General features: G+C 34.1%; 3 protein-coding genes, 1 non-coding gene and 1 pseudogene across 6 annotated transcripts; 2 read left to right on the forward strand and 3 right to left on the reverse strand.

Annotated features, from left to right (window-relative positions):
* The first annotated feature begins 905 nt into the window (after positions 1-905).
* On the forward strand, positions 906-8,737 carry LOC111311644 (nuclear transcription factor Y subunit A-10-like). The gene is made up of 6 exons (XM_022911205.2): positions 906-1,076; positions 1,543-1,870; positions 3,558-3,667; positions 3,762-3,830; positions 6,868-7,014; positions 7,924-8,737. Exons 2-6 carry the CDS (start codon positions 1,609-1,611, stop codon positions 8,326-8,328), a joined length of 993 nt encoding a protein of 330 aa, XP_022766940.2. The 5' UTR covers positions 906-1,076; positions 1,543-1,608; the 3' UTR covers positions 8,329-8,737.
* A 1,692-nt stretch (positions 8,738-10,429) lies between these two features.
* Positions 10,430-12,595, forward strand: LOC111311645 (RNA-binding protein CP33, chloroplastic-like). 2 transcript variants are annotated; one of them, XM_022911206.2, is made up of 4 exons: positions 10,435-11,020; positions 11,139-11,240; positions 11,853-12,161; positions 12,243-12,595. In XM_022911206.2, exons 1-4 carry the CDS (start codon positions 10,571-10,573, stop codon positions 12,369-12,371), a joined length of 990 nt encoding a protein of 329 aa, XP_022766941.2. In that variant the 5' UTR covers positions 10,435-10,570; the 3' UTR covers positions 12,372-12,595. The 2 variants fall into 2 exon arrangements, with proteins under 2 accessions (XP_089614803.1, XP_022766941.2); XM_089758677.1 differs by lacking the exon at positions 11,139-11,240 and having other exon boundaries at positions 10,430-11,020.
* A 1,230-nt stretch (positions 12,596-13,825) lies between these two features.
* On the reverse strand, positions 13,826-17,188 carry LOC111311646 (uncharacterized; annotated as a pseudogene). Its single transcript, XR_016341054.1, has 8 exons — positions 16,257-17,188; positions 15,898-15,955; positions 15,750-15,793; positions 15,549-15,629; positions 14,937-14,969; positions 14,703-14,800; positions 14,450-14,532; positions 13,826-14,173 (listed from the first exon to the last, which is right to left on the reverse strand). The product of XR_016341054.1 is annotated as an uncharacterized LOC111311646 (transcript).
* TRNAL-AAG (transfer RNA leucine (anticodon AAG)) lies at positions 16,504-16,584 on the reverse strand. Its single transcript has one exon. It is a non-coding gene; the product is annotated as a tRNA-Leu (tRNA).
* Positions 17,189-17,542: 354 nt separating the features above from the next.
* On the reverse strand, positions 17,543-19,674 carry LOC111310937 (syntaxin-121-like). The gene is made up of 2 exons (XM_022910310.2): positions 18,775-19,674; positions 17,543-18,188 (listed from the first exon to the last, which is right to left on the reverse strand). Exons 1-2 carry the CDS (start codon positions 19,328-19,330, stop codon positions 17,827-17,829), a joined length of 918 nt encoding a protein of 305 aa, XP_022766045.2. The 5' UTR covers positions 19,331-19,674; the 3' UTR covers positions 17,543-17,826.
* Between the last annotated feature and the right edge of the window lie 1,908 nt (positions 19,675-21,582).

Below are 21,582 nucleotides of genomic sequence, written 5' to 3' on the forward strand. Positions count from 1 at the left end.
ATAAAGAAGAGAAAAGTAACAAAAACAAAAAACACGAAGCTATTGCTAATTAGTGGACAAAGAATAAAATAATTTGGAGTACATGCTTTCCAATCTCCAAAGTATATTTCTGCCTACCTAGAAAAGTGAAGTTAATGAAATGACATATTAACCGCTAATTAATATATTTATTATTTTTAGTTAATAATTATGTGATTTGTTGATAATTTATTAAATTTTTATTTTTAATAATTAATAATTTTTGTAAAAAATTATTATAAATATAATAATGATACAAATTTCATACGCATATGATGATACAGAAATTAAATTAAAAATATATATGAAATATGTGCATGTCAAATACAGCTAAGCTATGTGTACGTAGCACTTCTTTTTGTACAACTGTTAATCTAATACAACTAAGCTATTAGCAATCAAAAGATTAGATTTTCTTCTTTTCTTGAACAATAACTTTTGAAAATCATCTATGATAAACTTGAAACCCAAATATTTGAAGTTATCTTAAACACCCCAAGTTGTCAGAGTAAAAAATGTAAAATAAAACAGGCAGTTATAGTTTTTGCTAGAAAAGGTTAGTGGCGGTTAAAAAATTTGGAAAAGATTTGGCTATTTTCCTTTTCACCACAGAATCCAACGCTCCTAATTTTGGACTAGAAAAATGGTGCTGCAACAAGAAAAAAATGGGGTCCACCCTTGTTTGGGTTATTAAAAGAACCAAAAGAAAAAGTAAGAGAGAGACAAAGAAAAGATAGTGACCAGAAAAGAGAGAGAATAGGTTTTGTTTTGGTTTGGTTTGGTTTGTTTTTTTAAAGCTTTTTTTTATAGTGTTGTGTGGTACATAGTACAAAATAATTGCATGAAAACTGAAGCTGATTGGTAAGTGGCGTGTAGTTGCATTACATTTGTACACTTGCATCGGCCGTATCTCTCTCTCTCTTTCTTCAACAGTTTCTTTCTAATTCTTTTGCTTGAAATTGTACCGACATGGCTCCTAACATATGGGGTTTATCTGCCTCTGTCTACTACTAAGAAACTACTCTACAACCTGCTTCTTCTGTTAATCTTACTCTTATGTGAGTACTTCTCTTTGTTTTTTTTTCTCTTTGAAGTTTCTGGTTATCATCATCACAATCTTCTCTTCTTCTTTGTCTCAGTCTCTGATTACTTCTCTCTGTTTGTTTTTTCTTTTGTTTACCCTTTGCTCCATCAAGGTTTTTGGTTTTGTCCTTTTTACCCAATTGATCTTTGTTTTTAGCTGTAGGGTTTGGCCCTTTTTGTATTTTCTATGGCTTTTTTTTTTTCTGGGATTTTATGTACTGTATAGAAAACCGAAGTTATTGTTTTACAAAGAGTGACCTTTGATGATGGAGAACCCCTTTTCCTTGTTAGTTTTAATTTTTGGATCAAACTTTGATGGTGGAGCCTATTTCTATAAAACCTTATTGGAGATGTTTGATTGGATTTCTCCTTCCATATTTTTATATAAAAAGAATAGCAAAATATTTTGATGTATGTTTAATTGCATATTTTATATTGCAGGAACTAATTGAACTATAGTTTATTACAAGGGGGGCGCCACTGCTGAGATCAGTTTGAGAGGTAAGAATGGCCATGCAAACTCGGTATCTTAAAGAACATGATGGGATTGCTCATAATCCCATGGGGCAGACGGCACCAGTACCATCACTGCCTTGGTGGAGTGGGTTAGGATCTCAATCCGTTTATGGGGAGTCTTGTGGCCAATTGAAGCCTTTGTTGATGGAACATCCGTCTACTGGAGACCAAGTTACTTCTACTAAACAAGCTTGGAGGGGTACTGAACAAGGACTCAATAAAGGAAATCCTACTCAGTTCACTATATTCCCTGGTATAATCTCATCCCAATTTTTAGGTTTACCACTTAAAATCTTGTATTTTCTGTTATTAAGTTTGCTTTATCCAAACATTTATATGCCTGACGTTATTTTGTTAGAGAAAGGTCTTCATTTCCATATTTCTTCTCTTCTTTTCTCTTGGGAGCTGTTCTTGAGCCTTGACTTGAAACAAGGAAAAGGGTGAAGACAGTACCCAGAGAGTTATTAGATTTGAAGGTTGTCTAGAAATGCAATATGAAGATCAATTATATTATATCCAGCTTGTTATCACAAATTGGTTAGAGATAAGATTGTGGCAGGCAGAGTAAAATTTGTGGCCTCCAAAGTTGTTGAAGATATAAGTTTATCGTTTGGGCTTATTTAGTTGGATGGAAGTCATTTTCAAGATTGATATTAATACAAGTTTCAATCAAGGCAAGAGAGCTTGTAGTAGCAAGGTTGGATCCCTCCCCACCAGCCTTGTTTTAGTCTTTTGCAAATCTTCTAGAAAAGTAATATCGTAGGAAATAGATGTAAAATTCTTTAACTTTTGAACGTGTGAATGCTCCTTTTGTAATATTAGATAAAGTAGTTAGAAGCTGCACCGAAGTTGCAGGATATTGGAAACTTAAAGGACAAGGCAACTTAAAGCATCTTTAAGTGAGTCTATAAATTTCACTTCTTCACTTTGAAAAGTTTTTCACATAATTTTGAGTTAAATAATCTTCATGAATCAGGTAATGCTGAAATGAAATTAAGATTAAGGGCACTTTTTGCTATCTATAAGGAATTTCTAACAGTGTTCATCGAGTACAATTTATGAGGTGCAAAGAATGAACATTCCCAGGTTATGTCAAGATTAATGATTCATCAACTTGTGTAAGTTATAACTTGAGAGTTAAGACAGAAAACGGCTAAATGCAAGCTAAGAGTTGGGGTGTCTGCAATTTGTGATGACGCTTTAGGATTCACAGCTGCTTGTGGAGACCAATTCTCCAATAAGGAACATTGTGAGACTTGTTAGCATCAAAGTCGAAAGTTATTAGAACTTTAGGCACTTGACTATGATTAGTTTATGCTAAGGATATTCTTTGAATTTGATCATTATGTTGGATCTTTGGAGAACGCAGCCTGTAAAAGCTTTTGTGCATAATTATGCAACTAAGTTAATTATAAAAATAGTAGAAGATTTCCTTGGTATTCAAGAGTTGTTTATTCTGCCCTGTACCCAGGAACAAAGCAGTACTTGCTCAAAGAATAGAGCACCTTCAGGTGAAGGTTAAAACTGCTGCTTGCGGCATGGATTGTTATTAAACTTGAATATTTGAGCTTCTTTACCTTCCATCAACTCAGAATTCAATGAAGAAAAAGATGATTATGTAGTAATAGGTGGTTCTTTCTAGCCTGGCAGCCAGGGTTAATGTTGGCTTTAGTTCTCTCCATTTTTCCTATCATCTAATGGAGCCCATTGAAGGGTTAAGTATTTTTTCTTTATGCCCTCTTTATGCAACTCGCTGAAGGATTTTTTTTTTTCATCCAATGCAGCATGTGTAATGTTCTACAAATTTTATGCTTTACATTGTAACTTATGTTGGTTCATTTGTGTGGTAGAAAAGAGCAAAACAACCACCAATTCCTAGCCTTTACGGGATTTATCAATGTACTGACTATTCTTAACCAGCCAAGTGGTTTCCCTTTCAGGTGGTTGCAAAAGTTCGGGGGATGGACAAAAACCTCAGGCAGTCATCTCTTTGCAATCAGCTCCGTCAGAAAATGGTGCTCGCTTTGAACTAGGATTTGGTCAGCCTACGGTAAATATTTCCCAGAAAATTTCTTCCATAAGCTGATTCTCTTCACTTTGCTACTTTAGTTAATAATTTTGCTCCTTGCAATCTCCAACTGTAGGTCTGTGCAAAATATCCTTACATGGATCAATGCTATGGAGTTTTCTCTTCTTATGGACCTCAAATTTCGGTTTGTCTTCCATTATCTCTAGCTAACAAATTCTCTGGATTTACGCCATCGCCATTATATCATCATCATGATTACAACAACAATAAATTAAACATTATATTTTATAATTCTAGGGTTGGTCATATGAAAAGTCAAAAGCCGTAATTTTAAATTTTCTTGCACCACTCATTTTTATCAAAAACAAACTTTGCATCTACTTTCTTAATTCTTATATCATTTTTTATGACTTACATCCATGTTTTTTGTGGTCTATCTCTAGAAAGTTTGATTTCTTCCAAATCTAAAAGCTTATTTCTTCTAATTGGTGTACAAATAGGCCCACGCTTCACATATCCAAGTCATCTCAAATGGCCCTCTCTCATTTATTAATCAATTCGCACTACCCCTAATTTTTCTCGAATATCTTTATTTATGATTTTGTCTCTTCGAGTCTTACCATACATCTATCTAAGTATTTGCATTTTAGTTACACTCATTTCCTTCTCATATTATTTCTTAATGGCGTAACACTCAGTCCCATATAAAAGTGCAAGCCTTATAGTTATTTTATATAACTTTGCCTTTAACTTTAAAAGTATTTTGCGATCATACAACACAGTCAATGTACTTTGCCACTTTACTCATTCTGCTTAAATCCTATGATTTACATTCCTTTCTATCTCGATATCGCTTTGAATAATAGATTCCAAATATCGAAAATGATTACTCTTTGGCACTATCGCACCATCCAACTTAATTACATTAGCACTTGTTTCCTTATGACTACTATACTTACATTCCATATATTCAATTTTAGATCTACTCAATTTAAAACCTAAAAATTTTTACGTTTGCCTCCATAATTCTAATTTTGCATTAAAATCATCCATAATTTCAACAACTAAGATTATATCATCGGCAAAACATACACCATAGCACTTTGTCTTGTATATGTCCAGTGAGCTCATACATAACTAATGCAAAAAGAAATGGATTTAGTGCTGGTCTTGATGCAATATTGAGGTAATAGGAAAACTATTAGTGAAGGCCCCCGATATCCTTACATTCGTTACAACTCCTTCATACATCTCTTTAACTATGTTAATATACTTTAAACGAGTTCATTTTTTAATTAAGGCCTATCAAAGTATCTCTTAGGGAATTTTATCATATACTTTCTCCAAATCGATAAATAGCATATGTAAATCTTTCTTTCTTGGCCGAAAACCTCCAACAAAAACCTTAATAGGTGAATTGTCTCTATTGTGGAGCATCTTAGCATAAATCCAAATTGGATTTCGAAAATAGTTACATCATATCACAACCTATATTCAATTACTCTTTTTCAAAGTTTTATAGTTTGACTCATAAGTTTTATTTCTTGATAGTTTGAATAATTTTGTATATCACCTTTATTCTTATATAAAGGCACTAAAATACTCTTCTTTCATTCATCTGGTATCTTTTGAGTAAACCTAATTGTTGAAAGATTTGTCAATCATCCTATCCTTATTTCACACAAGTGTTTCTAAATCTCAATTGGGATTCCATTTGATCCTACAATTTTCTTTGCTTTCATCCTTGTCAATGCCTCTTTAATCTCATTCCTTTTAATATTATGTTTAAACACATGATTTATATCTTTAAAAGGAATGTTAAGCTCATCTATATCATGCTCAAATTTTCCATTAAAATGAAAATCAAAATAATTTCTCCATTGCTTCTTAATCTCCTCATCTTTCACTAAAACTGTTTCATCTCCACCTTTGATGCATCTTACGCCATTAAGATCCTTACTCTTCTTATCTCTTATCTTAGTAATTTTGAACAACTATTATTCTCCATCTTTTTTCTTTAGTTTTCTGTATAATTCCTAATAAATCCCAGTTTTTGAATCTCCAATAACCTTTTTGGCTTTCTTTTTTGCTGTTTTATATTTCAGAGAACTTTGCTCGTCCTTATTGCTCTTTAAATTCTTATAACACTCTTGCTTTCATTTTCACATCGTCATTCTACCACCAAAATTTCTTTCTTGGTGCACAACCCCTAAATTCGTCAAGTATCTCTTGAGTAACCCTTTGAATTTTGATAGAAACTTTTTCCCGTATTGCTTCTACATCCTCATTAGATTTCCAATCAATCTTTTTTACCAGTTTATTCTTAAAAGCTAACATTTTATCCCTCTTTAAGTTCCACCACTTAATACGTGGTTCATAACTTTTACATATACTCTTTGACGTCGGAAGATGAAAGATATTTAGAACTAACAGTTATATACCAAATTATATCATCATGATTATGAAGCAAAATATTGTTATTCTCGATATATGGTAGTGGATCTATTTGAGTGTTGCTGCCTATCTAATTTGGTACATGACTTGTAGAGACCGTTTTAGGTTATTCTTTTCTCTTTTCGTTTGAAGTATGACCTTAAAATTTTTGTAATTTGCAACAAAAGGCTCAAAGTAAATATATATATAGTCCTTAAATCTCACTGTAATTTTGGCATGATCAGTTGCATTTTCTTTGATATAGAATTTTCCAGTGTCACTATTGAATAGTCATTTACAAGGCCTGCCAAGTGCCAAGCATGCGAAAACTTTACCTTTCATTCATTTTTTGCTTTCAACTGTATTCTTTTATCATATTACAATAATTATCAAATCAGAAACTGGCACTTTCTTCTTTTCCTTGCTTGGTATACCTAAAAAGTTTTTCAACTTGAGTTTAAGTTTTGATGTTTATGATTGAGAGAGTTCCAAATCATCTATCAGTTTGATGTTTGGTGGACCTAACTGGAATATATATGTAAGCCAATGGGGGTCTGTCAAAATATGAGTCCTGCGAAAAACTGTGGCGTGCCAAGAATAACAAGTTTTAATCTGTTACAAAACATGTAAAATCCATATATTCTCCCACATGACTGTGTTTTGTGGTGGAGATGTTCTTTAACTAAATAATATTCAAAATGCTATCTTGTCTGGTACTTGGAATGCATAGTTTATCCTGTCCTTCATGTAGTACCTTAACATGAGTTTCATGTAATCATATGAAATAGGGCCGTGTTATGCTGCCATTGAACCTGGCAACAGAGGACGGACCGATATATGTAAATGCCAAGCAGTACAATGGAATCATTAGGCGTCGGCAATCTCGTGAAAAGGCTGTACTTCAGAATAAAGTACCTAAAGCTCGAAATCGAAAGGTATGATCTCTTCTTTTGGTTTCTGAATTCACTAGTATTTCTTTTAGTTGGGAAAATTTTGGCCAAAGCTTCTATGGAGACAAGTTAGAAGAAAGTTTTTGTTTTTCTCTATTACTTGCTTCTTGCCTTGATTATACGCATGTGATTTACATAAAAATGATTTGCCTTATGGATATAAACCTGTTGAATTAACCACCTCAGGCAACCCATTTGTAGAAATATTAGGTTTGATGATTATACATGTCAAATTCCTCTGGTTTGAGAGATCTTGAAAGTTGTCAGTAACCTTGGAAAGGTTATCTTTTTGTGGTTTGAGTAGAAGTTTCTGATATATCTAGTAACAGGCATGGATTTCAGCTTGAGAAAGAGAATATTCAAGATTCCTTGTTGGTAGAGATGAGGTTACAGTTAGTCTGGTCAGTAATAAAATATAGAAAATAATATCTAGTCAAAAATTTGCAAACACCCAATTTATCCAAAAAATTATGAATCAATAACAAAATGAGGAACATTATATGTTAGTACCAAAGAAGATATCTAGGCATCTTGGTCTTAGTTAATAACTGAATTCAGACATGTTATCTTCAATATCCTCTGGTAAACATATCCATGATGCTTATGGGTTTTTTGTTTAAATTTTAATCTAGTTCAATGTTTCAAATGAATCAGTTTCTCACATGCCAAAGTTATGATCTTGTTCATTGAACTAGATGAAAAACTAAGCAAAGTCTTAATTTGAAGGCAATAAACATCATGGATGTGGTCAGTGTATTGAGATTAACAAAGCTCTTGGGCGTTACTTCAATCAAGACAACCATCAAATGCCCTTCATTGTTAGATGATTCTTCACTTGAAAATTTAAATGTCTTCCTATGCCAGAAATATTTAGGTTCTGCTTTTGTTCCGCAGACTTATATGCACTACTCTCGCCATTTGCATGCAATGTGCCGGCCAAGGGGATGTGGCGGCCGTTTCTTGAATTTGAAAAGTTTAAATGGAGGCAAAGATGGAACGGAGATGAAGAAAGCTGCTGAAGTACAACTTTCTCACCGTACACGGTCACAAAATTCGGAAGTCCTGCAATCTGACAGTGGAACCTTGAACTCATCCAAGGAAGCAAATGGAGGAGGCTCAACTCTTTCAGGGTCAGAGGTGACCAGCATGTACTCCAGGGGAGAACTTGAGAACTTTCCAATCAATCATCTTGGACTGTCTGTCCACTCTTTCCCAGTGATGATGGACAATGGGCTTGGTACTGTTATGCCCAGCAAATGGGTTGCAACAGCGGATAACTGTTGCAACCTGAAAGTTTGATACCAAGGGAATTAGTGGGATTGGTGCTAAGTTGTTGCACCTACCCACTTTCCCTGCAGCAACCAAATGGGGAAACTTCGTTGCATCAGCTGTCATAGGTTTTGCAACAGGTTTTGGTTGCTAGGCAAATCATTCTTGGCTCATCTCAACTCGGCTCTTCTTTTCACTCCATGCAACACTGCTGTCGTGGGGTGTTGGAAGATGCTCAAACCTTAATATAAGAAATGGATCAGACTATATAAATGGGGTGTTTCACTGATCCAATAAAAACTTAATGTTTGCTTATGTGCTTGAAATCCTAAATATTTAGAATTGTGGTGTTCCTAAATTGTGTTATCTACATGTCTGTTATGCTTGAGAAATAATGGATTGTAAAATACTATGTTTTTATCTGTGTTTTCCCGTTTAATCCTATTCTTTATCTGCTGTGGAGGTACATCTCTGATAGGAGAAGGTTTCTGTGGAAGCACGTTTGAGGACAGATGAGTCCTAATAATACTTGCTTTTATAACTATGTAATGAGCATGGGATTGAAACCGGATGAAATTTATTATCATTTTCTAACAATATTCGAATTCTTCGCTTGTAAGGATTATGTTTTTGTTGTCAACAATATTTGTTGGTGGGCAATGTGTATATTTAAATAAATCTTTTATGAGATTTAAGGTCTATCCTGGTAAAGCTTTTCATCAACCTAAACGTTTTTTATTAAAAAAAAAAAAAGAAATAAAAAAGTGCGATTCTTACTCTTCACATGGTTGAAGAAATGTGTAGGAAGTTAGCGGCCAAAGAAATGAAAATATAATCTCTCTCTTGCTCATAATCTTTCTTCTGATATAAACAAATAAGAGAAAAAGGGAGGTAGCTGGTCATATGCTTTGTTTGTATGTCCAAAAGGTTCTTATAACAAATAACCATGAACCAGAATCAAAGAAACAAAAAGACGGAGGTAAAATGAGAAGTCGTCGAAACAAAAGCTTTGCCATCCTCCTCTTGTTGCTATTAAACTTGTCAAAACCCTGTGTCTTGGGAAAAATTCATGTTAGGGTCACAAACCAGCTGGGATATAATAGGATTCTAAACATACACTGCCAGTCACGCGACGATGATCTTGGCTATGTTGCCCTCCCAGATGGCAGTGCATTCCAGTGGAAATTTTCTATTAATTTCTGGGGCACTACATTGTATTATTGTGATGTGCAGTGGGATCAGTCAGGATGGCACCATTTTGATGCTTATGCATATGAATGGGATTCTGACCGCTGTCGAGCGGAATGTATCTGGATGATTTCAGAGGCGGGTCTTTTACTCAATTATAATCCAGAGCTGGAAAACTGGGACGTGATTCCTTTTCAACATAGGAACTGATAATGTTGCATGCCTTCTTTTTTTTTTAAATTGGAAGCAGCAACAGACCAGAATTGTAGTTTAAAAACCAGAAGCAGCATAGATTCTGGAGCACAGGCTCAATCAATATTTTGACAAATTGAAAGTCTTATAATTCATGAATACATTTGCTCTTGGGAGTTCTATGAATAAGAGTGAATTGAACAGCCAATTACTCTGGTAATAGCATCCATAAGCTGCCCTTTTTGACTTTGAAAGATACCCTCCCCCATCCTTGGTAAAGTGAAGAATGATACATTTATTTTAACCAAAAAAAAAAAAAAAAGAATGCTAAATGATTTGCAATTGCCCATATATATGTTTCATTTTCTTTACTTATAGCTGAGATTTGAAAATCTCTCAAATTTAACTGTTAATAACACACCTTATATCTTTTTATATTATGAAATGAAGAGATTTAAATTTAATTTTTTAATAAAAAAAACATTAAACAATCTTTTAGTTAAATACTCGTATATAACCTTATATCATACTAAGACGATAAGTTTACTCTTAACAACATACTTTTTTCGAAAAACCAAATGAATTCGCAAAATTGAATCCTGAAAATTACCCTTAAGAATAAAATGAAAATGAAATTATAAAGGATAAAAGAGTAAAAACTTGAAGGGTCCCTGTTTTATTAGTTTCAATTCAAGTAGAAACTGGGGCCCAACTAGAATATAACTCAAAGTTGATAATCCGATTCAGCCCAACATGCAACTCCGAAGGAGTGAACCAAATCTTGTCCGAACCTTATCCGTCTTTTTAGCTACTGCCTCTTTCAGTTCTTAACTCCCACTACAAAAAAAATCTTGGAATCCATTTCTGCATAAGTTTGTTTGCTTTGCAGAAAATGTCAGTTCCGAGTCTCTCCATGGCAGCTACAGCAGCAGTTGCCTCTTATTCACTCTACAAGAACAACAAACTTTCCACTCTTTTTTCTTCATCACTTCAATCTCTTCCTTCAAAACCTACTCCTAAGCCGTTAAAACCTTTCAACCTCAAAACCCAAAGCCCCAATTCCCTTCCTTTCACTCTTCACCTATTTCTCCCACGTTTACCCTGCTTTTCAGCTTCTGTTGACAGCTTCGAAGTTGCGGAAGATGACCAAAGCACTGGAGAAGAATACCCAGAAACTCAAGACCTTGAAGAACAACCACAACAGGAAGAAGGTGAAGAAGAGAAGGTTTCAGAGCCTGGCGGTGAAGAAGGAAGGTTGTATGTAGGGAATTTGCCTTATTCAATGACTTCTTCCGAGTTATCTGAGATTTTTAGTGAGGCTGGTCGTGTTGCTAATGTGGAGGTTTGCGTTCTTTTCTTCTTGTTTCCTATTTGATTTTGGCTATCTTTTTAGTTTTTTTTTTCCTTCTTTTTTTGGTCATTTTTTATTATGGCTTTTCTTGTTGAATTGTGTTTGATAGATTGTTTATGATCGAGTTACGAATAGGAGCAGGGGATTTGGCTTTGTTACAATGGGGAGCGTTGATGATGCCAAAGAAGCAATTAGGCTGTTTGATGGATCTGTAAGTCATCAAATCACTAGTTTTTGTGACTTGATGTTCTGATTCCCAATGAAATATGATAAATGTATAGACGAAAAGACCATAGAAAGCTTTTTATAATCGTGTTACCAGTTTAATTACCACTAATTCATTAGAATTGCTTGATTAAATTATAATACATGACAATTGTCAGACTTAAGTCCATGAGGTAGAATTGATGTGGCTTGCCTGCCAAGAACGGTTTAGTAACTAATCTATTCTATGCTACTTTTGTTTAGGATGGTAGGGCTCTCTTTTCAATAGAGAGAACCTCTTTTTCATTGAAATCTATGTGTTCTTTTTCAATCTGGTTCTAGTTTTGGAGTTGAATTTTGGTGTGACAAGGGTGGAGGGAATGAATGTGAGTGCAATGATTTTTATCTATAAATTTTCATTTGTGTTGATGCAGCTGTTGCACTTCTCCTTTTCCAAACCTAGGTTATGGCTTATGCAATGGGAAGTTTTGGTGAACAGTAGCTAGGTTTACAATTTCTATGTATTTCTTTGTTTTTTGGAGCACCATTTATGTGGGTTATTCCACTTTGACTTGCTAGTAAAGCTGATGTTAATGTTTTTATTCCTAATTGTTAACAGCAAGTCGGAGGACGGACTGTGAAGGTGAACTTCCCGGAGGTGCCAAGAGGAGGTGAGAGGGAAGTAATGGGACCAGAGATACGTAGAGGTTACAAAAGCTTTATAGATAGCCCTTACAAGATCTATGCAGGAAACCTCGGTTGGAGTGTCACCTCTGAAGGTCTCAGAGATGCTTTTGCTAGTCAACCAGGCCTGTTAAGTGCTAAAGTCATATATGAAAGGGACACAGGAAGATCTCGAGGTTTTGGATTCGTATCCTTTGAGTCTGCTGAGACAGTTGAGGCTGCTCTAAATGCCATGAATGGAGTGGTAAGACTCAGTTATAGAATAATTCAGGATTGAAATTTGTTTACCTTTTTAATTTCCGTTTCTATGTAATCATGCTTGTAGGAGGTAGAAGGTCGACCTCTACGATTAAATATGGCTGCCGATAGAGCTCCCCGTACTCCACCTGAAATGGAAAGAAACACAGAAGACAGTCTTGAAAGCAGTGAATTGCTTTCCAGTGTCACTGTTTGATAGACTAACCCAAGACAATAGGTGGTTCAATATGGTTTTACAAAAAAAAAAAAAAAGATCTACTTTTTACAAAACCTCTAGTCCAGAACTGTTTACAAATGTTACATGTAAAATCATAGAGAAAGGAGATGATTCTCTCTACTTTTTATTTTTTGGAGTATATGTATTTTTATACTGCTTGAGTTATACATATTATGGCAATTTCAAAAGCAAAATTTCCTTAAGTCGTCCATTCGCATTTGGTTAAATAGTTTAAGATCGATCAAATCCGTGGTAATTTTATTTTGTCAATTGAAAAATGTTCAATATCATGCTGACAAGAAATACAAAGGGTTAAGTTGGCCAATTATGAGCTTGGATCTTGATATAGTTCTGGGCTATACCGTTGCACCCAGATCATATTTTTGGCCTCTTTTCAACAATCATTATTCTTATCCTATGGTTCAAAAATTCTGCTAACTTTTAAAGTCTCATAATCTAGCCTTTTCAAGCCAGCTTACAGGAGAGCTGGGGCCATTCTTAGGTTTGTTATGAACAGTTAACACAGACCACCTTGATTTCTGTAGAATTGTAACATCCAAAGAGAGAATGGCATGAAAAAAAGTGCTTGGGCAATGAGCAGATAGAACTTTATGAGCATTTCCCATTTCCAAACTGAACGAATACATAGTCAACATAAAATAAAAGCAAAATAAAAGACAAGTATTCAGGTGATTTCAATGGTTTTGATGCCAATGCCTAAAGCTCATTTTCATTTAAAAAACTCTAGATTTGTGGATTCCTCAATGTGAAGGAGCAATAAAGATTTAAATATTATAAACCTTTGTCATTGACTTTCATGCCGACCAGCGAGAAGAGCATTTGCTGCAGCATCCAAGTCATGAAGGAAGAAAACCCTGCATAACACTAGAGGTCTTATGAGGCAGAGCAAATAAAACTCTAAAGCAAAAAATAGTTTTTAACTTTGTATTAACCGTGGAGGTAAGGACGATAATGGCAGAAAAAAATGCTTATTCTCAACTCAGGTTGCACTAACATAACTGACCTAAAAGAATAAATACTTAACCAATTTGGTCAAATATTCAATCTAACTTCTAATCAGTTCGGTCACTAAGTAACCACTTCATCTATATGCCCAAACCACTGATTTTTAAATTTGAGAAATTCCTAAAATTGCAAACAGAGTGTTCTGGTATTATGTCGCACTCAGCTGAGCAATGTCATTGATTCCTTGACAGCCAGCTACCACCTCAAGAACCTGCCTGGAACACCCCCCCTCTCCACCAAGAAAAAAAAGTTAAGACAAAATGTGTTGAACAGAATAACATCTCCATTGATAAATGACCAAATGAAACAGTTATTATGGAGAAGCATTGACAGAACACATTATATTATTTGATGTTATTTGCCATATTTGAGTTGGTTATTAGTTTTGGATGATATGATACTCGTAGTAGCTACGAATATATGATGAGTGAAGATTTCTATTCTCAAAACATTGTCTCCAGCATTATCTCTGTTTTATTAAAAATGAAAATTCAAAAAAGAAAGTTGAGATACTGCACTGGAAAAAACAGTTTTTCTCACTGCACTAAACAAGGTTCATTGCATCCTTTAACAAGACGTTCTTGACCATAATTCTCTTTCTTCTTAGAAGGCCCTAATAATTTCACAAATTAATCCCAGCATGAGTACTCTTGATTTCGCAATATGGAGAATCAGTCTCAATCGTCATTCTTTCAACAGGTATGCACCACACAACATCAAGATTTCAGCCATCTTCAGAAAGCAGCCATTTACACCTGTGCCACAACCAAAGCTGGACAACTCATTAGGTTTAGCACGAACCTCAGTATATCCATAACAATGCATGGCTTCAATCAAGTACATAGGAATTCCATCAACTTGTTTGATTAACTGAAAAAATTAATGTAAGTGCTAAAATCTATCAGCCTGAACATAAAAAGATCTGGTTGGAAGATACGAGGTAGGCAGCAGATGTCGCCTCACTGCATGCATGGCAATAAGACATGTTTGGTGAATGCATCAAAGATGCTGAGTCTAAGTTGGACTCTCACCTATATAAATGTTATGGAACGAGAGAAGCTTATCAAAGTCTTCAGCACTACCAGTAAATGAATGAGTTACCCCTCCAGTGAACCTATTAAATTGAAAAAGAGAAAAAAGACAGCAGACCTCAGCAATTACACATCAACAAGTGAACCGATTAACTAATATCCTTTTCATAGATAAGGACAAAGATGGTTTACAAAGTTAGAAGAGATAAAATGAAAAAGATAGTCACGTGTAGGACAGATCCAGAAATCTAACTTGTTAATATTTCTTTCCATAATTTCACAGAAATCTCCGGCAGCTGCAGGCATATGCAGAAACATAGGCAGCTTTGTGGCATAAGCTAATAATTCAAACTGCTTCTCAAAATACATAGTTTTATCATGGATAAGTAACAAATATTAATCATTAGAGCAGAAGAAAACAAGCCAATAGATAATAGGAAAAGAAGGAACACAATACCAACAAATATTTCTCTTGGCAACCACTTACTTCCTTTGAATTTCTGGTGGGCAAAAATGAAGCCTGTCATAATCCAATCCACATTATTCACCAATTGCCACCACCTAGATTAAGGCAAAATATATTGTATCTAACTATAGTAAGACTAAGACTAACAATCCTGATCAAAGAGTGAATGTGCAATAGGGAATAGTTATTAATTTATTAAATGTTTTTGGATCTATATAAACTGATAAAAAGAAAATTCCTTTTATTCTTGCAGTTTGTAACTTTTGATTACATTATTATTAAAATACATTTCTGCAAACGGAAATCCTACTTACATGCATGTGAAACTGTTAAATGTAAAAGAAGCTATATGGAAATTACATTGTATAAAAACAAAAAGGCAGGGAAAACAGGGCACCAGTATGTTCTAAGATCTTTCACTTGTCTAATCAACACATCCTACGCAGAAAGCAGTATGTTCCAAGCCTCTCCCCTCTCCCCTTTAATAGGGCTTTGCCCTCCCCCCCCCCCCCCCCCCCCTTTGAAACCAAAATAAAAAAAAAATCATCTCACATCTACCGGCTAGAAATGAGAATGCACCAACCTAAAATCCAACAAAATTTAAAAGATCTAGAGCCAATAAGGAAAACCCACCTTCCCTTTTTGAATTCCCTCTTTAGCCAAAGACAAAAGAGCTTGAAAATGTTTTTCGGGATCCCCACTTTCTTCAAACTCCTAAATAAACATAAAAAAAATCCAAGTTCACAAACATCTCTAACAAACCCACACAGTTAAACGTTTACTCAAAAAACAACAAAAAGAACCAAAGGCAACAACTTTTCCGACAAGACTAACCTTGCATCCAGTTCGGTGCACACCAACCGTGCAGAAAAGCCTCCCTGTGATGAATAATAACCTTTAGACTGATAACCAAAACAATGTATTTTAAAGCAAAAGAAACGTAAAGGCTGATGTGGCAATGAATAAAGCATGATAAATAGACCATCGGTTTCTGCAATAGCAAGAGCTTCCCTTGACTCCTCCAGGGAACCACCTGTAACCTGTAACAACAAATCTATCACTAGGAATTATGCATTTTCAACAACATCAAAACTAAAACTCACTACGTTTTGAATAAGTTGAAAATTATTTCTTAAAGCTTCCAAAGTAAATACATTCATCCGGAATTCAGAAAAATAAAATACCATTTCAGTAATTCCAAAAAGAAATGAGTATTTGAACTCAATTTATTCAAGTCCACGAGTTCACTAAAGAAAATAAAGCTTATGATGAAACTGAAATATTATAATAAGTTGATAACCAAACAGAGTAAAATGCAAAGAGAATATGGGATTAACTCACGATAATTCGATCAACGCCAGCATTCCAAGCTCGACTTAAAACAGTGGCAATATCAGAAAGGTGATGTTGCTTGCCATTATAAATGCCTTTAAACATGCCATCTATAAAAAAAAAAATGATCATCCAAGTGGAGACGAAGAAACCCAAATTGAGAAGACAGAGAAAAGACTTGAAGCAAAAGATTGGAATAAAGCATGATCTGTTTGATGAAATGTGTGAAAGAGTTAAGTGAGCGAGAAAAAACAAATGTTGAGAGTGGGATTTGAACCCACGCCCTTTCGGACCAGAACCTTAATCTGGCGCCTTAGACCAACTCGGCCATCTCAACACGTCGTGAATTTCGCGACGTAAATATATTTTTTAATGAAAATTGTTAGGTTCTGCAAGTCATTATCTGTTCTATGCGCATTTTCAAATTCAAGAAAATTCTAGGTTCTGCAGCAGAGTTTTGCTTCAGTTGTCTACTTCTCTTACGCCTGTTTTTCAAGTTTTCCAAAACCTGTCACAGTTACAATTAAAACTGTTTATTTTATGAATTAAAGGTGATTTAAATCGATTTCTTAACTCAAACGCGATTTATTATTAAATTACAAGATATTTGACAGATTTTCCAAATTTTTTTATTTTAACTCAAATGTCTAAAAACCTCAGTCCTGAGGGAAATTCTCCCTCTCACGGGGGGAGTTGAACCATCATCAGGACCAAGTCACAGATTCTAGATTTTAGGCTGACTTGACCATATAAACTTGGAACATTTGCAATGCCAAACGTAGTTCCAGGGAGCCATCTTTGTTGACGCCGATTTCTAATCCAAAATTCAACAAAAAAACGTATCAGGAAAACCAGTAATCAGAAAGAGTTGTTACAGGAAAAACTACAATTTTTATGTGAATTTATGATAAGTAAATGGCAAAAGGTCAAGCATTTATTTCTAAAAGTAGTCATATTTGTCACTTATTATAGAAAGTTTATATTTTTCCCCCATGTCCCCAAAACGAAATCACCGTTCTTAGCCTTTCCTGTTTTTTCCAATAATTTTACGCTTCACATTTCTGAATTGTGATACTAATGAATGGAATAAATAAATAAATAAATGGATAGTTGACCATCATCATCTTTTGCGGACCAGAAGGAAAATCTACCATTCCTTTTTTGTCTGCATTTTATTTATTTATTTCTTTTCCTATTGCTTGTTGCCAGAGTAGTTGGTGGAGGGTCGCCATTGTTGAATTTGATTCCAAATCCAAGTACAGCCAAAAAGGAATATTCATCAGCAGGTGCTCAGATTTCAGAATGTATAATATCCAAGAACTAAATTTTATTTATAGAGTACATATTATATAGAACAAACTTTCATAAACAGTATCTATAGCAACCAATAAAACAGGAAATAGCTGACCAAAAATATTAGTTACAGGAAAGAATCAACAATCCAAATGGTCTCTCTCCAAGAAAGTCTATCAGAATTCTTTTGCACTCCACCCCTATCCTCTGCTTTCCATTAAACAACAAAAAATGCAGTGGAAATTAAGCTTCAAACTGCTGTTGCCACCAGCACCACCTTTGTTTATTAGTTTTGCCATGGTCTCACAGTGAATAACACCACAAACAAGATGATCACCAGCAAAAGTATGATAGCATAACAAGTCCATTTCCGGGTATTTTTCTGGTAATTCCTAGCTGTTTGCAACCGCTCAGTTCCACCTCTCACAAATGAATTAGCTCTGTTCACTTGGCTCTCAATATCATCCAGTTGCTCACCTTGAGCCTGAACCAACACTGCCATGTCCAAGAAAACTTGGTGCAACTCCTTCAGATTCTTCTCCATATCCTTAACAGCATCATGCCTTTCTTGAATCTCATTGATTGTGTCTAAAATTCTTCCCCTCCCTTGCTCTTGAATGGCTTTTTGCAAAAAAGTCTCACTTTCTCCTGCAATATATTAACACAAGTTTCCAAAATTAGTGTTGGGGTCTTTCATATCATTGTCCCAAATGTTCTTATATTTCTCTTACACAAGAAATGTAATACAGCTTTGTGAAAACACACTATACTTCAGATTTTATTCCATACATAATACTAATAATTCTAGAACAAAATTATCACAAGAAAAAGGATTTACTAAAAGCTTCATTTTTACAATGTTTAAAAATTAAGATTTGCATGTTTCAATCAAGATTACAACCAAAATTTCCATATGACTGATTCACTAATAATCACGTGTAGTTGCCCTCTAATCATCACAATTCACTAAAAACATCTCAGTTCACTTTCTTTCTTTTCATCAAATGAAACCATCCATGAATACCGAACTTCTCAGGAAATATTCCTAGCGGGCTAACAGTTAAAACTTGAAATTTTCCGTCCGAATCTCAAGTTCGAATCTTGAAAATAATATAATGAACTTTATGGAATGAAAACAATAAAAAAAAAAAAATCCTTTTTCATGAGCTCGGATTAAACAAAGGCTTTCATAGGTACTAAAAATTCCAAAATGGAAAAAAGTGATGAAACTGACCTGTTGAAATCAAACGATCAAGAATCTTCTCATCTGGGTTTTCTCCAGTAACCGTAAAGTACCTTCTCTGAACAGTTTCTCTATACTCTGACGAGATCTTTTCTCTCAACCCATTAAAGCTTTCCATAGAATCCTTCAACTTCTTTCTCAATCCGTTCACAATTGACGTCCTCGTCCGGTCCGAAGAAGACCCCGGTCCACAATCAGGCAAGTTCCTGTTGGCAGCGTTGGACCGGTCAAGCGCTTCCAGCCTAACCTTAATAAGCTTGGTTTTTTTCAAAGCCATGGCTACGTCAGCATCCATTTTTGCTCTCAATTCTTTCACGGCTTTCGCGTTGTGTAACGTCTTGCTTTGCTCATGGGATGACGAGAGGTTGTCGCTCAGCCTCTCGAGGTCTCTAAGCTCGTCTTTGATGGACTCAACATCTTCGAAGAACTTGTCGAGGTTGACACCGCCGGAGGTGGAGGGGGATTGTGTCATCTGGATAACGTGGTGATTAGGTGAAGCTTCCTCGCTTCGGAAGCGAGAGAAAGAGCCTGAAAACAGATCATTCATTTTTTGGTTTTTTTTTTTTTTACTAGAAACTCTTCAGGGCTTTAAAAACGTTGGTTGGACCAGAAGGAAATGGTATTAAACTGGGTGAAGGTCTTGGGTAAATTAAGTCATAAAAACCAACTTCTTAATCAGAAAAAAGACCTTTTAGGAGGTTTTGAGAAAAGGGTATCGGAGATTGAAGGAAGAAGTGGAGAGAAATGGAGGAAAAGAGAGGCTTTTGAGGTGGGTTGGAAGGAAAGAGGCTGCTGGGGAAGGTGGGATTTTGGTCAAGAAGGTCTGAAGTTTCAACTAAGAGGGATTGGAGCAGTCTAATGGAAATGAGAACCTGAAACAGACATGCATTCTTTTTAATCCTTTTTTTTTTTTTTATTTCTTTCTAATGAGAAAGATCAAAGAAGTAAAGAATTGAAAAGAGGATGAAACTTCTTGGAAGGTGGAAGCGAGGGGAAGAAAAGAAACGGTCATTTGTTTTGGAATGTTCTTTCAATGGTTTGATTGTTCTGTTTTGGTGGTGTTATTATTGGTGGGAAGAATAAAGAAATTGAAAACTAGCTTAGCAAGGGAAGAAGACTTGGTCTCATACTGATTTGGGTTATCTTTTTTTATTATCTTTTAATTTCAGTTGTTCTCTTCCTCTTTCTATGTCTGAACTCGTTAAAGAAATTGTCTACTTTTCGTCAGTTACAGTAATCTGCTAGATGGCAGTAGGAGACATCAAAACACTTGGCCAAACTTTAGAAACAAGTAATGGTTTGTGGGTTCAATTTGAGATTTGAAAGTGTTTTTGACAATGAATTCCTGTTCAAGAATAGCTTAGTTTCTGTTTAAGAAACGTTCATCACTGCATTTCAGGTGGTAGATAACAGAAAACCAACGTAGTGCTTTTATAACACGTCACTTTTAATTTGTATGCTGCATGCACTTTGATTCGGGTCATTCCCATCCCAAAATTTCTTTGTTTCGTCTATACAAGTTGATCAGAGTCTCCAATGAAAGTAAATAGTTATTGTATGAGAGCCTTTCTGATTACAGTTGCCTTTAATGGAAATTAATGACTTTAGGAAGAAGAAGAAGAAGAAGAAGTCTTTGATGGTGATGCAGCCGAGAGAAAGGTTTGCTCATTTCCCTTATTTTTCCTTTTGGGTGGCTCTGTTTTAAGCTAAACAACTGGAACATCAGTTTGAGTCATGGATGGTGTCATAATAATAATAATAATAATAATAATAATAATAAACTGGTAATATTTTTTTTAAAGAATTAGAGTTTTTGAGTTTTATCCGATATATTTTCTTTTGAGATTGGTTAAAAGCTTTATTTATAATAAAATATAAGGGTATTTAAAAATTTTGATTTTAAAAGATTAAATTGATTTAATTTGAAAATTTGATTGATCATTAAATTAATTTTGATAAAATGATTTAAAAAAATTAATTTTTGATTAATTCAATTTAAAAATGAAATTAACTAAAATTTTAATCAAAATATAATAAAACTTATATGTAAAGCTAAAAATATATAAAATTGTAATTATCATTTCAAATTATTAAAAATTTTAATTTAATATTTTAATATTTGAATAGTTTTATTAGATGATTTTATTTAATTTATTTTAAATATAAAAATATAATTTAATTTAATATATTTTATTATTTAATTAATTAAAAAAATTAACTGAATCAACTAAATTAATTTTAATCAATTAATTTTAAAAATAAAAAAATATAATTTGATTTTAGATAATTTTAATTTAAAATTAACATAACCAATTATATGAACACCTCTAATAAAATATTAATTAAAACAATAATAATTTTATTAAAATAGAAGGTTTAGTTTGTTTTAGGACATGGGTTTGGTGTGATAAACTTATTTTAAGCTATGGATTTGTTTTGGGCAACCTTATCGTAGGATACAATGCAACCATATTGGTCTTGTTTGTTTGGCTGCTAACGTTGACTTGGATCATGATTAAATTAAATTAGCTAAATACTTAATTTAATTATCAACGTTTAAGTTCAAACTAAGATCTCATATTTTAATTTTAATAATTAAATATTTTATTTATTTAAAATGTAACAATTAAAGATTTTTTTTATTATATAAAAATTGAGGCTTACAACACCCGTATTGTTAAGTTAGTTAACAACGAGAAATGGTATCAAATAAAATGTCAACATGTAAAAATTGTTTTTAAGAAAAAATGTAAAAGAATTAATTAAATAAAAATATTATAATATGAAAAAAATCTAATC

The sequence above is a fragment of the Durio zibethinus genome, chromosome 1 (assembly GCF_047325235.1).
Source record: "Durio zibethinus cultivar Kanyao isolate XHJ-2024 chromosome 1, ASM4732523v1, whole genome shotgun sequence".
In the NCBI taxonomy this organism is placed as follows: Eukaryota; Viridiplantae; Streptophyta; class Magnoliopsida; order Malvales; family Malvaceae; genus Durio; species Durio zibethinus.